The following is a 14445-nucleotide window of genomic DNA, read 5'->3' as shown; positions in this document are numbered from 1 at the left end:
TGTTTCTTGTGCTGTGCCACACCTTGGCAGGTGTTAAACAAGGCTGGAGAGTGTGTGGAATGGGATGATGAGGAGAGGTGTCTGTCTGTGTCCTGGAATTCCCAGTCCCCAAACAGAACGAGACTGTTCCCACTGAGGGACAGAATCCTGCTGCTTGCAGCAAGTTGCTCTTGTGACAGGAATTCTAACACAAACAGTGTTTGCCATTTTTGTCTCCAGAATGATTGAGGAGAGTGGGAAGAGGAGGAGGACCATGGCAGAGAAGAGGCAGCTGTTCATGGAAATGAGTAAGTAGGAAATCTGAAGACATAATGTCATTTATTCTTCATTAGAGCTTCCCTGTGACAGCTGTACCAGATCATCCCTGTCCTGTCCCACGAGCCCCATGCAGGGAAAATCATCCAGGGGGCTGCTCAGGAGGAGAAGGGGAGTCACAATGCCTGGGAAGGTCATTTGTCCCTTTATAAATGGTCCCGTTTATAAATGGTCTGGGAAGGTCATTTGTCCCTAGGTTTGGGGGATTCCTTAGGGAGTGTTCACATCTCTCATCAATGCCAATGCCTAAGGTTTGTGGACAGCTATTTAAATTAATAATGACAACACACAGAGCACCTTAGGCCTTTAAAAAAGGGTAAAGAATGGCCCTGCAATGCTGGTGTGACTCTAGAAATGGTTTGGGGATTGATTTGTGAAAGATTGTCCTCTGGAAAGGAAGAGTTAAGAATTTGTGTTTGCATGAGACCACAATGTGCTGCTGTCCTGCAAGGACTCGGGGCTGGAGGCAGTTCCTGGATTAGGCCAGCATGTCCTTAATTCCAGTTACAGACTGAGGGAGCTCCAACTTAAAACTGCATATTTGTACTGGTTTGTTTCCAGAGCAGCATTGTTATGGAATCATGGGGTGGTCTGGGTGGGAAAGGGCCTTAAATCCCACCCAGTGCCAGCCCTGCCATGGCAGGGACACCTCCCACTGTCCCAGGCTGCTCCAACCCCAATGTCCAACCTGGCCTTGGGCACTGCCAGGGATGCAGGGGCAGCCACAGCTGCTCTGGGAATTCCACCCTGTGGAATTCCAGGGCCTGCCCACCCTGCCAGGAAACAATTCCTAATTCCCAGTATCCCATCCAGCCCTGCCCTGTGGCAGTGGGAGCCATTCCCTGTGTCCTGTCCCTCCATGCCTTGTCCCCAGTCCCTCTCCATCTCTCCTGGAGCCCCTTCAGGCCCTGCCAGGGGCTCGGAGCTCTCCCTGGATCCTTCTCCAGGCTGAACAATCCCAATTCTCTCAGCCTTTCCTCACAGCAGAGCTGCTCCATCCCTCTGATCACCTGGTGCCTCCTCTGGGCTCTCTCCAGCAGCTCCAGCTCCTGCTGCTGTTGGAATCCCCAGGGCTGGGGCAGCTCTGCAGGTGAGGCCTCACCTGAGCACAGGTGTGTGTGAGGAGACACTGGAGCCTTTTCCCAAGTCCTGCTCTCAGCAGCATCATGTGAAATGACTGTTGCAGAGGGAAGCCAAGCCCAAAGGATTCTTTTGTTGCAGGAGCCCAGAACTTCGACGTGATCCGGCTCTCCACGTACAGAACCGCCTGCAAGCTGCGCTTCGTGCAGAAGAGGTGCAACCGTGAGTGCTGTCAGCCTCCTCCTCACCCCTGCTCTGCATGGCTGCTTCAGACACTGCCCCAGCCCCTCTGGAGTAGAGACAGACCCTGCCAGCTGCTATCTGAACAGAGATCTAATAGTTAATTAAATATGAAATTGAGAAGAGGCAGCGATGCTTGCCCGGTACTCTGGAATATGTGCAGGTTTATTCTTTAGTGTTCAGGAAATGTCAAGTCCCAGAGCAGCTGTGGTGTTTGGTTGCCCTCAGAGCTGGGTATAGATGGTCTTGAGCTGTGTGAGGGGCTGTTTCCTCACAGGGAACCCCAGGGAGCACAGGGACATCCCTGCCTGGAGCTGTCCCACCTGTGACATCAGTGGCCATGGAGAGTTCTGGGCAGGGCAGGTTCTCCCTTTCTCTGCCCTGGGACAGCTCCCAGGGCACAGGTGAGTCCCAGGTGAGTCGCAGGTGCACTTTGTGTCCTGCCCCAGCTGAGCTGCACACAGCAGAGAGCAGAGCAGGTTAACAGGTGGGAGGAAATTCCTAATCCCAGGGCCAGGAACTGCTGAGGAGGAGGAGGAGGGCTGAGGATGAAGAAGAGGCAGGAGAAGGGATGAGGAGGAGAAGGAGGAGGCCACAGTGACTGCCGAGCTTCCTGTGGGGAGATCCAGCAGGGAATTTCACCATGGCCCTTCTCTGGCTGCTGGATCATGTTCAGTTTGGGTGGCTGCTGATCCTTACATGTCTTCTCCACTCTCCTGTAAACCTTCAAGCTTGGAAACATTTCAAAATACTGTTTAATGTGGTTGTGCAGATCTCTTACTGTGGTTTGGAAAAGGATTTCGGCATGTTGTTAACACTCCTTAGATACAGCAGGGAAATTTAGGACAATGTTGTGCAGCCCCAGACCTGTGTTTATAAAACATTATGCTCTAGGTTTGGGAACTGGATCAACTGGAAACAGTCAAGAGTTTGACTGGAACATAAAGTTCCTCCTTCAATAGGAGTCAGCATGAGAGTGTTCAGAGTTACTGTGGACAGTTTGTAGTGGGTTTAGAGGATCATCAGATCCCAGAGTGGTTTGGGGTTGGGAAGGGACCTTAAATCCCATCCCATTCCACCCCTGCCATGGCAGGGACACCTCCCACTGTCCCAGGCTGCTCCCAGCCCCGATGTCCAACCTGGCCTTGGGCACTGCCAGGGATGCAGGGGCAGCCAGGGCTGCCCACCCTGCCAGGGAACAGTTCTGGCTGAAGGCTAAAACCCTGCATGCTCAGGGGGGAGGGCTCTGCTCCTTCAGGAGCTGTTCCTGACAGACCCAGGTGCTGAAGGTGCAGTGAAAGCCACATCTGGGCACAGCTGTGTCCCTCTGAGAGCTGTGATCACGAGCTCAGTCTCTCCCTTTGTGCACAGTGGCTGTTCCTGCCCATGAGAGCTGACACTCCTCACAGGCAGTGCCATCACAGTGGGCTTGCATGCCTTGCAGAGCAGAAGTTAATTGTTTTTCGCTTTGTTTTTAGTTCACCTTGTAGATATCTGGAATATGATTGAAGCCTTCCGAGATAATGGCCTTAACACTTTGGATCATAGCACAGAGATCAACGTGTCCCGGCTAGAAACAATCATTTCATCCATCTACTACCAGCTAAACAAACGCCTTCCTTCTACCCACCAGATCAGCGTAGAGCAATCCATCAGCCTCCTCCTCAACTTCATGATAGCAGCATATGACAGGCCAGTACTGCCTCCTGTGTGCTTGCCCTGGGCAGCATGGGTGTGCCCAGGGCTGCTGGGGACCAAAGCTGCTCTCTGAGGGGAGCTGGGAGCCCTGGGCTGGGCTGGGCCTGGGGTGAAACTCTGCTGGGAGCTCCTGGGGGGTCCGCAGTGGTTGAAAACTGAATGTGTTTTGTTGAATCTTGCTGAAAAAAAACCCCACCTTTTTAAACTCAACCTCGTTTGGACAGTCAGTTTGCAGCCCCCTCTGATGTGCTGTGACCCCATGAAGCTGGTTCTCATTTCCTGGCTGGGAGCAGCTGCATTTCTTGCTCAGGGTTCTGTCCAGGCATCTGTTTGTATCCAGTTTTGTGTGCTTCTCTCACAGCCTCTCTCTGCAGGGTTTGCTCTGCTGCTCTGGAGTAGCTGTGCCCCTCTGTGTTCCCTGAGCAGCAGCTGCAGGTCCTTTGCTGTGCTTGGCATTTCTGATTTTTGGTCTTGCTTTTTTCCAAATAATTTTTTTTTCCCGTGGGATCTGGCTTCTGCTTCTGTCCCATGGAGGGGATTTACCCAGGGCAGTCCCCAGCACTGAGTGTGCCATACAGTTGTGTTTGTGGTGTCCAGATTTGATCCTCTCCTGATGGGACAACTCCTTACTGTCACCAAACAGAAGCTGGGTGTGTCCCTCAGAGAGCCCAGGCTTGAGGACAGTCCCTGTCTCACTGGGGAAAATAAAACCAAAACCAAGCTCAGAGCAGGTCCTGTGCCAGCAGAACGCAGAGGAATTTCTGTTCAGTCCTGGTTTGAAGTTAGACAAATTGTAAGGCTTGGCTGAGGGTTTGGTTATTTTCAGACAACTCACACTATAAAATACAGGATTTAAACTCAGTAGTGGTCATGTTTGGAGGAGCAGACTCAGAAGATGGAGGCTTTAGTTAGAGGTAGGGTTTTGTTCCCCACTGTCCCCAGCCCTGTGAGCTCTGCCTTGGTGGGTCCCAGCAGCACAGGGCTCCTGGATCCCAGCACGGTGCAGCAGCTGCTCTCTGCCTCCCGGTGCCTGGAGCTGGCACTGAGGGAGGAGCTGGGATGTGGGAGAGCAGAGCAGGGCCGAGGCTCCCTCTCCAGGAGCTCAGCAGCACGGCAGGCAGGGTTTTGATGCAAAAGCTGCAATTCCATCCGTGCTGGAATTCCATCCCCGAGCCGGCTGGGTCTGCTGGAATGCACAGAGTCCCAGAGTTCTCACTGAGGCTGCTGCTGGCACCATCAGAACCTTTAACATTCCCCTTGGCAGCTACAGTCCAACAATTCTGGAAAGGTTTGGGTAGGAAGCGACTGTGCCAATTATCCAGTGCCACCCCTGCCATGGCAGGGACACCTTCCACTGTCCCAGGTGCTCCCAGTCCTGTCCGGCCTGGCCCTGGGCACTGCCAGGGATCAAGGGGCAGCCACAGCTGCTCTGAGCAGTGCCTACAGCTCAACAAGCTCTGGTGCCTTTGCTGGGAGTTCTGCCCGAGTGGGTGCCCTGAGGAGGAGTTTGGGGCCTGGCACAGCTGGAATGCTGCAGTGGGCTCTGGCAGGGCCAGCAGAGGAGGGGGAGCGTCCTGGGCTGGAGCTGGGGTCAGTGGCAGATCCACGAGGACATCCCTGCTGTGGGAGCTGCTGCAGAGCCAGCCCGGGAAGATGGTGAGGGGGAGGGAGGAGCCTCCCAGGGCTGGCCTGATTTAAACCAGTCCCCAGTTCTGCTTCCAGTCCTGATTCTTATATGAGATTTGAGATCATAGAGAAGGTCTTGCCTTTTTTCCTTCAGATGGAATGGCACTGGCACAGCGGGTTGGGCAAATTGCTCAGGAGCTGCTCCTCTGGCAGAGTGCAGGGGGCACATTGGGGTTTTGGGTGATTTATAAACACAGGGTCGGGGGCAGACCCAGTATCTGGGGGCACCAGGAGAGAGTTTCCAAGGACAGGTTGTGTCCTGGGAGGAGACGTTGATGTCTTTGGGCACTGGTTTTTCTGGGAACTAATGCCAAGCTGAGCCTTCCTTTGATACAAAATGAATGTTAAAGAGTAAAAGGGGAGGGGGCTAAGATTTCAACTTAGGGAGGTTTGAATTTCCAGGTGAGCTTTGCCCTGGATGATCCCCCAGTGTGAGCAGCAGGAAAGGGGCGATTGTGCCCCTGTGCTCAGGTGAGACCTCACCTGCAGAGCTGCCCCAGCCCTGGGGATTCCAACAGCAGCAGGAGCTGGAGCTGCTGGAGAGAGCCAAGAGGAGGCCCCGGAGCTGCTGCAGGGCTGGAGCCCCTCTGCTCTGGAGCCAGGCTGGGAGAGCTGGGGGTGCTCACCTGGAGAGGAGAAGGATCCAGGGAGAGCTCCGAGCCCCTGGCAGGGCCTGAAGGGGCTCCAGGAGAGCTGGAGAGGGACTGGGGACAAGGCATGGAGGGACAGGACACAGGGAATGGCTCCCACTGCCACAGGGCAGGGCTGGATGGGATACTGGGAATTAGGAATTGTTCCCTGGCAGGGTGGGCAGGCCCTGGAGTTCCACAGGGTGGAATTCCCAGAGCAGCTGTGGCTGCCCCTGGATCCCTGGCAGTGCCCAAAGCCAGGCTGGACATTGGGGTTGGAGCAGCCTGGGACAGTGGGAGGTGTCCCTGCCATGGCAGGGCTGGCACTGGGTGGATTTTGGGGTCCCTTTCCCACTCAAACCATTTCCTGTCCCTCCAGGCCCCTGTCCACAGCCCCTCTCCAGCTCTCAGAGTTTCCCTTCAGAACAATTCTGGTTTTCCAGCTCTCCCTGCACTCATCCTGTGCTTTCCCTATCACTGTATTTCCCATACCAGTCCCAATTCCTTGTGCAGCACATTTAGTTCCAGGTATTAAATGCTAGCAGTAGTGACTGAAGGTCATGGTTGTTGTTATTCCCTTTATTCCTGGTTCCCCCAGCACTGGGGGGTTTGTGCTTCCATTCCCTGTGGAGTTCTCAGGGCTTCTCACCCATTCTCTTTTCCCTGCAGTGAGGGCCATGGGAAGCTGACAGTGTTCTCAGTGAAAGCCATGCTGGCCACCATGTGTGGGGGGAAGATCCTGGACAAGCTCAGATGTGAGTACTCCTGAGGAATCCCTGCCTTTAGGGACTGCTTCCTCAGTTCTGGAGGCTTTTTTTTTTTTTTTTTTTTTTTTTTTTTTTTTTTTTTGGCTGGTTATGTGAGCTTTACGCTGACCTGGAGCTGTACTGTAAATCCCAAAATTCTTGAGTCATTAAGGTCCAGGCTGTGCCCAATCCCCACTTCGTCAGTGCTACATCCAGGCCTTCCTGTGACACCTCCAGGGATATTTTATGCCATGTTCCAGCTCCTGGTTATCCCCAGCCCAGGACTGAGGAAGCTTCCCAAGCCCATTTCTTTACGTGAAGCTCTTGGGCACTTGTTTAAATGGAGAACTTGAGGGCTGATTTTCCAATGGGAATATCCCAGTTGTCACCATTTTCCTGCTTTGAGGATGTTGGAGGCTCCTGTGAATCTTCTGCTTGCCCTGAGGCTCTCTGCACTTTCTGTCTTCCAGCTTCTGAGGTAGAATTCCTGGATGGTTTGGGTAGGAAGGGACCTTAAAGCCCATCCAATGCCACCCCTGCCATGGGCAGGGACATCTCCCACTGTCCCAGGCTGCTCCAAGCCCTGTCCCTTCCCCTGAGCCCTGCTGACTCCTGGGCTCTGTTCCTTTGGAAGTGACCCACAATCCAAACCCCAAATCCTGCTGGATGAGGACACGGAGCAGGATTCCTCAGCCTGGAGACCAAACTGGTGGTGAAAGAGTGTTCTTTAAAATCCTGAGCAAGGGGAACTGCAAACAGCTACTCCTTCCCCTTCCAGCTGCTCCCTTCCCCTTCCAGGACAGGAAGCCCAGGGCAGCCACTGGAATGAGCAGTGCCAGATGGAGAAGCAGAGACCAATTGTGCTCTAAGTCTCCCCGAGGATGTGGTGGGTATCAAACACCCTGCAGCCACTTCCCCTGCAGGCAGATCCATCCGAGGCTGCTGGGTGCCCAGGGAGCTCAGGGAGGAGGAGTGTGCCAGGGATGTGCCTGCCTGAGCCATCTGCTCTGGGGAGGAGCAGCCTTCTGATCTCTCTGCCTCAGCTCTTTCCTGATTCTTGGTTTCTTCTCAGCTTTATTCTGTGCTGCTTTGGTTTCCCCCTTTCCTTCCCACATCTCCCTGGTTACTGACCCACTTCACCCCCAAAATCTCCTTGTCCAGAAGGATCCCACCCCAGCCTCCCTTCCCTGAGCAGGCTGGAGCACGAGGCTCTCTGGCAGTCCTGGCAGCTGGATTTTTCATGTTTTCTCATCCCGTGGCATGTGGGAGTGGTGGGAGCTTGGGCTCTGCCCTTGCTGGACACAGTTCCATGTCCTGGGAGTGTCCCCATGTCCGTGGCACAGATGAGCTGGGACAGCTTCAGTGAGGCCTTTCCCTGGCTCTGCAATTTCCTGGGATGTGATCCCCTTGCAGAGCAGCTCCTTATGGTGCTGAGCAAGGCAGGGATCCCAGGATCTCTGAGGCTGGAAAATCCTCCCAGCCCACGGAGTCCCAGCTGTGCCCCCCTTGTCCCCAGGGCACCGAGTGCCACAACCAGCCCTTCCTGGGACACCTCCAAGGCCTGACCACCCTTTCCAGGCAGGAATTCCTCCTGATGTCCAGCCTGGCACAGCCCGAGGCTGTTCCCTCTCATCCTGGCACCAGGATTGCCCTTGGAAAGGATATCAGCATTTCCAGTTTCACTGCTACTTCCCCGTGGGGAAGTTCCCCATTTTGACAACAAACCCACTTTTTTAACTGCAAGACAAATGATGGGATTTGGAGGGGTTTTAATTTCCCTTTGGCAAAGCTGGGCTGTTCTCTCTCATTTTCAGTTGATTTCCATACCTTTAATTCCTCTCTCTTTAGGATCACTTGACTCAGCTCAGATGAACACACCTGAGCACACCCAGGAGGTTTCAGCCCATTTCAAACACAATTGTTGTGTCCCTGTTGTGTCCTCCCCATCCCACCTTGCCAGGTCCATTGCAGACCTTCAGCTCCTGTGCAGGGGCCACTCCTGCAGAGATTCTGCTCCAGAATGGATTAGGATTCTGGAATTTTGGCTCTCTAATTTTAGTTGTTCTCATTGTTTTCATTTTGTGTGCATTTTCATCCTGACTTTTTTTCCACATTTCCAAGTTAAGCCTTGTTTTTCTGCCTGGCTTATTTTTCTGAAATACAGAAATGCATCATAATAAATATTTTTTTTATTTTTTCCCCAATTCCACCTAAGATATTTTATTTTATATCCTAATACATGTAATTTTTTAACATTTTGTTTCTCATTATTTAAGACAGCTTCAGTTCAAGCTGTTCTGTTTAGTCAGTGATACAAACTTCAGGTAGCTTTCTCCCTCTTAATGAAGGCATTGCAGGCTTTCTCCTGAGCTCATTCTTTCAGGAAATTGGGGTCATTTCTCCAGTTTACTAGAAACATGCCTTTCTGAAAGTGTCTTTTTTTCTGAAGCTGGTTTTGATCACTGAAATGAAGGTTATTTTCTGGCAGCATGAACTTTTTGATGTTAAATTACTGAGGGTGCCTGAAGTAACAGCAGAGAGGGTTTGGTGCTGCAGCAGAGATCTGGGATCTGTCACATCTTGGGGAATTCTTGTTGTCATTGGTGAAACCTGCCTTTAGAGAGTGCCCTGGCTCTGGGTGTGCATGGGGACCCAGCTGGCTTTGAGGGATCCCTTTCCAGGGACATTTTGGATCCCAGGACAGTTGTATTTCCTGAGACATCAATCTCCTGTCATGCTCTCTGCACCACTGCCCTGGGATTTGCCTTTGCTGGGATACCAGAGCTGTGGGGTGGGGGAGTGGAGCTCTAGGGAGAGGATCAGGGACCCCTGAGACTCAGAGAGGAGCAGGGACAGGGAGGGAGGGACACCTGCAGCACCTGCCTCTTTTCCTTCTGTCCTTACAAACATCAAGGAACATCTACTCAGCCCCTTTTTGCTTTCAGGAACACATTTGTGGCCACAGAGCTGCTTAAAAAGTATGAACTCCTCTCATCACAAACATTCTCAGAATCCCAGAGTAGTTTGGGTTGGGAGGGACCTCAAATCCCATCCAGTGCCACCTCTGCCATGGCAGGGACCCCTTCCACTGTCCCAGGCTGCTCCAGCCCCAATGTCCAACCTAGCCTTGGGCACTGCCAGGGATGCAGGGGCAGCACCAGGGCTGAGATGTTTCCCCAGGGGCAAGTTCAGACCTTCTCCTTTGGAGCCAGGCAGGAGACTGGAGGAGATCCTCAGGCTGCATCCTGTGTCCTGGGAAGGCAATGGAGCTGGGGAAGGGGCTGGAGCCCCAGGAGAGGCTGAGGGAGCTGGGAAAGGGGCTGAGCCTGGGGAAAAGGAGGCTCAGGGGGGACCTTGTGGCTCTGCACAACTCCCTGACAGGAGGGGACAGCCAGGGGGGGTCAGGCTCTGCTCCAGGGAACAGGGACAGGACAAGGGGAAATGGCCTCAGGCTGGGCCAGGGCAGGCTCAGCTTGGACAGCAGCAGGAATTTCTCCATGGAAAGGGTGCTCAGGCCTTGGCAGGGGCTGCCCAGGGAGCTTTGCAGTGCTCATCCCTGGAGGTGTCCCAGGAATTCCTGGATGTGGCACTGAGTGCTCTGGGCTGGGGACAAGGAGGGGATCAGCCACAGCTGGGACTGGATGGGCTGGGAGGGCTTTTCCAGCCCTATGGATCCTGGCATGCTGTGCCCCTGCCATCCCCCATGCCCTGTGTGTGCACGTTTTCCCAGAGCTCTGCCAGCTTTGGCTCTGGCACTGTCAGAACTGATTTTTTTTCTGGGATCCTCCTCTGTAGGGTTTCTGTAGTTTCAGGTTCAATGTGTTCTTGTGAAATTCTGCTTCTGCTCCTCATTGTCAGGAGCTTTCCTGTAGGAAAGGAGGAACAGGGAGACTTCTGGCACATGGGAATGCTGACACTGATAAATCCTGTGTGGATAGCAGTGATCAGAAAGTGCTCAGAGCAAAGCACAGAGAAATCCTTTGGGGTGCAGAGGGACGGGCATTGTCCCATACTGAACCCATATTTACTACGGGGTTTTATTGTATTTTCTTACAGATATTTTCTCTCAGATCTCAGATTCCAACGGGCTGATGATTTTCACCAAGTTTGACCAGTTCTTGAGGGAAGTGCTGAAGCTGCCCACGGCCGTGTTCGAGGGCCCCTCCTTCGGCTACACGGAGCACGCGGTGCGCACCTGCTTCCCCCAGCAGGTCAGGAGTGGGCTGTGGGGTTTGGTGTTTGGGATTTGGGATTCGGGATTTAGGATTTGGGGTTTGAGGGCAGTGAGGTCCCTTGCACAACCCAAGCACTTTGAAGCAGCCCAAAATAAGCAATTCGAGGATTTTCTGTCCTTTCATACTTGAAGGGCCGCCCATATTCCCCAGCAGAACAGCAGGAATGACTGATTTCTTTTCCAAAACATGAAACATGCCATTTTTACTACTTTCCCTCGATTTTTCAAAGCTTTTTCACTGTGTTAAGAAAATTAGTTTTGACAAGTCACTTCCAGGATCTGTTCAAAATAAACACCTTCTGTGCACCGGTCTATTTTTAATTCCATTGCAGTTGTATTGTAATTGTTCCAATGATTTGTTTCTCATTTGAGGTAATGTAAATAATATAACTAATCCTTAAATCAACTGTAAACATGAACCTGATTGATCTTAGGCCTAAAATTAAATGTTTAGACTCTGGCCATGATGATGCTCCAGAAGAAACACTTCTGCAGGATTTGATGTAAAATTTATAGTGACTAAATATAAGTTAATTAGCAATTAGCGTATTTGGAATATGACACAGTAGGAAACATCCTTTGCTTTCAGAATCCATGAGTCTCCATATTTACATTTGATATTGGGCAGGAATTGTTCCCTGGCAGGGTGGGCAAGCCCTGGAATTCCACAGGGTGGAATTCCCAGAGCAGCTGTGGCTGCCCCTGCATCCCTGGCAGTGCCCAAGGCCAGGTTGGACACTGGGGTTGGAGCACCTGGGACAGTGGGAGGTGTCCCTGCCGTGGCAGGGCTGGCACTGGGTGAGCTTTAAGGTCCCTTCCCACACAAACCATTCCCTGATTCCATGACTATGACAGTACAGGAAATATTTCTGGTGAGCACAAGTTGTGTCCCAGAGAAGTTTCAAGGCTGGAGAAGCCATTGCAGTATTGTCTTGGTTTGAAAGACGGGTGTCTGCTGAAGAAGGCAGGAGCCTCTCTTGAAATGGAAAATGTAACCCCCCCTCCCTCCAAATTATTATAATCTCGAAATTAAGGGGCACTCAGGCAAAGATATGGGAATAGGAATAACAGTTCCTGACTAGGAAAATTAAAATAAAAATACAGAAATACAAAAAGACCCCAAACAAACCCAAAACACTGACAGAGTCAGAATCCAAGCTGACCCCCTGTCAGTCAGTCAGGGTGTTGGAGCAGTCCCATGAAATGGTGGATGCAGTCCTGCAGTGACAGATGTGGTTCTGTTGGAGCAGTGCTCCTGGAGAAGGTGCAGTTTTCCTCTGAAGGTCCAGTGATGATGTAGAAGGGTCTGGTTTTCCTCTGGAATCCAGTGGGAAAAGGCTGCTCTGATGTTCCAAATCTCAGATTTTATCTGGGTAGGGAATGCTTGGCTCCTGCCCCTGGGTGGAGCATCTCCCAATGGGATGATGGAATTTTATCAGCCATGCAGTGGGACTCAATGGCCCATTAACAGGAGATATCTCCTGGAGGGAGGATGGGATGTGGGAAAGAGAAAGAACAGTGCCCCAGCTGGTTTAACAGCTGTCCATGAACAGGAGATATCTCCACAGAGATAAGGATCACTGCCCCAGCTGGTTTAACAGCTGTCCATGAACAGGAGATATCTCCCCAGAGATAAGGATCACTGCCCCAGCTGGTTTCACAGCTGGTTCATGAACAGGAGATATCTCCACAGAGATAAGGATCACTGCCCCAGCTGGTTTCACAGCTGGTTCATGAACAGGAGATATCTCCACAGAGATAAGGATCACTGCCCCAGCTGGTTTCACAGCTGTCCATGAACAGGAGATATCTCCAGAGAGATAAGGATCACTGCCCCAGCTGGTTTAACAGCTGGTTCATGAACAGGAGATATCTCCTCAGAGATAAGGATCACTGCCCCAGCTGGTTTAACAGCTGTCCATGAACAGGAGATATCTCCAGAGAGATAAGGATCACTGCCCCAGCTGGTTTCACAGCTGTCCATGAACAGGAGATATCTCCAGAGAGATAAGGATCACTGCCCCAGCTGGTTTCACAGCTGTCCATGAACAGGAGATATCTCCAAAGAGATAAGGATCACTGCCCCAGCTGGTTTCACAGCTGGTTGTAGAATACACATCCCGTATCCCATCCTGCTCTGCCATCCAAGACAAGTATGAAGGGGATGTTTTTTTCTCTGTGACCCTGCACTTCCTGTGCTCTCCCTGCAGAAGAAGGTGATGCTGAACATGTTCCTGGACACACTGATGGCTGATCCTCCTCCCCAGTGCCTTGTGTGGCTGCCCCTCATGCACAGACTGGCCCATGTTGAAAATGGTAAATGCACTATTTTCCTGTTGGGAACAGAGTGGCGCTTTACTCACACATGGGAAGGCTCTGTCCTTGCTCATGTAACCAACACCTCGTGCGTGCATCAGTCCTTTCCCAGAGCATGCCAGGGATGGGATCAGAGTGTCCTGGGAATGTGGGATGTGGGCTGCCTGTGTGTGAAAGCAGCAACAGTGCAAACCCATGGATTTCAGTGTTACAGCATTTAGTGGAAGAAAAATGACCTTGTCTGAATGTTCCTGAGACTGAGGGAGCTGGGGAAGGGGCTGGAGCCCCAGGAGAGGCTGAGGGAGCTGGGAAAGGGGCTGAGCCTGGGGAAAAGGAGGCTCAGGGGGGACCTTGTGGCTCTGCACAACTCCCTGACAGGAGGGGACAGCCAGGGGGGGTCGGGCTCTGCTCCAGGGAACAGGGACAGGACAAGGGGAAATGGCCTCAGGCTGGGCCAGGGCAGGCTCAGCTTGGACAGCAGCAGGAATTTCTCCATGGAAAGGGTGCTCAGGTCTTGGCAGGGGCTGCCCAGGGAGCTTTGCAGTGCCCACCCCTGGAGGTGTCCCAGGAATTCCTGGATGTGGCACTGAGTGCTCTGGGCTGGGGACAAGGAGGGGATCAGCCACAGCTGGGACTGGATGGACTGGGAGGGCTTTTCCAGCTGCAGGGGTTCTGGGATTTTTGAATTAATTTTGATGATGGCAATTTCCTGGTGTCAAGTGCTAAGGGAATTCATGCCTAGAAGGTAAGGCGGTTGATCTGGTTAAAATGTTGGGTGAATTCCAGGGAAAATGGGGTCCTGATTTGATCCTGCCATTCCCTGGCAGCAGCCAGGAGCAGAAGGGGACCAGTTTGGCTGCTCCCCTTCACTGGGATCTTTCCCATCCAGTGCTAAACTTTAGCCCTTGCAGAAAGTTGAAAACAAAAAAAAAATACCACAAAGAAACCACCACAAACAAAAACCTAAACAAACAAAACCCACAAAAACATGACCAAACTAACACCAAGAAAACAACAACATAAAAACTACAAAAACCCAACAAAACAATCATAAAACCAAAAGAGGCAAAAAACATGGAACTAGAAAAAAAACCCAAAATACGTTCTTCAGGTAACCAAAGGAGCTCCTACCTCTTTTGTTCCCATCTTGCTGGTCCCTGATCTAATAATCCATGGTCCTGCTTGTTCCAGTCTTGTCCTTATCCATCATTTGGGGCTGTGCCCTGGGCAGGACAGCGAGTGCTGTCCCTGTTGTGCCTCGTGGTTTCTGTTATCAGAACTTTGTTATTGCTTCCCCACAGCAGGATAGCAAGGTTTGCATTCTGTGCTGCTCCCTTTTATCAGCACCGAGCCAGGGAGGAGAAGGGACAGTTCTGGAAAGGTGAGGGAGGACTTCTCATGGATCCAGGCTGGGAGAGCTGGGGGTGCTCACCTGGAGAGGAGAAGGATCCAGGGAGAGCTCCGAGCCCCTGGCAGGGCCTGAAGGGGCTCCAGGAGAGCT

The 14445-nt window shown here is 52.2% G+C and overlaps 1 protein-coding gene across 8 annotated transcripts in view; it reads left to right on the top strand.

Annotated features, from left to right (window-relative positions):
* Positions 1 to 220: 220 nt before the first annotated feature.
* DTNB (dystrobrevin beta) overlaps positions 221 to 14445 on the top strand; it is a 105805-nt gene continuing 91580 nt past the window's right edge. For all 8 annotated transcript variants that reach the window (XM_062488352.1, XM_062488349.1, XM_062488351.1 and 5 more), the window contains exons 1-6: positions 221 to 287; positions 1537 to 1617; positions 3114 to 3327; positions 6318 to 6403; positions 10451 to 10605; positions 12839 to 12944. In XM_062488352.1, coding sequence (XP_062344336.1) covers positions 221 to 287; positions 1537 to 1617; positions 3114 to 3327; positions 6318 to 6403; positions 10451 to 10605; positions 12839 to 12944 — 709 coding nt within the window. The remainder of the gene's footprint in view (positions 288 to 1536; positions 1618 to 3113; positions 3328 to 6317; positions 6404 to 10450; positions 10606 to 12838; positions 12945 to 14445) is intronic.

This window comes from Cinclus cinclus, chromosome 3 (genome assembly GCF_963662255.1).
Source record: "Cinclus cinclus chromosome 3, bCinCin1.1, whole genome shotgun sequence".
Lineage (NCBI taxonomy): Eukaryota > Metazoa > Chordata > Aves > Passeriformes > Cinclidae > Cinclus > Cinclus cinclus.
This window is presented reverse-complemented; position numbering and strand designations above follow the sequence as displayed.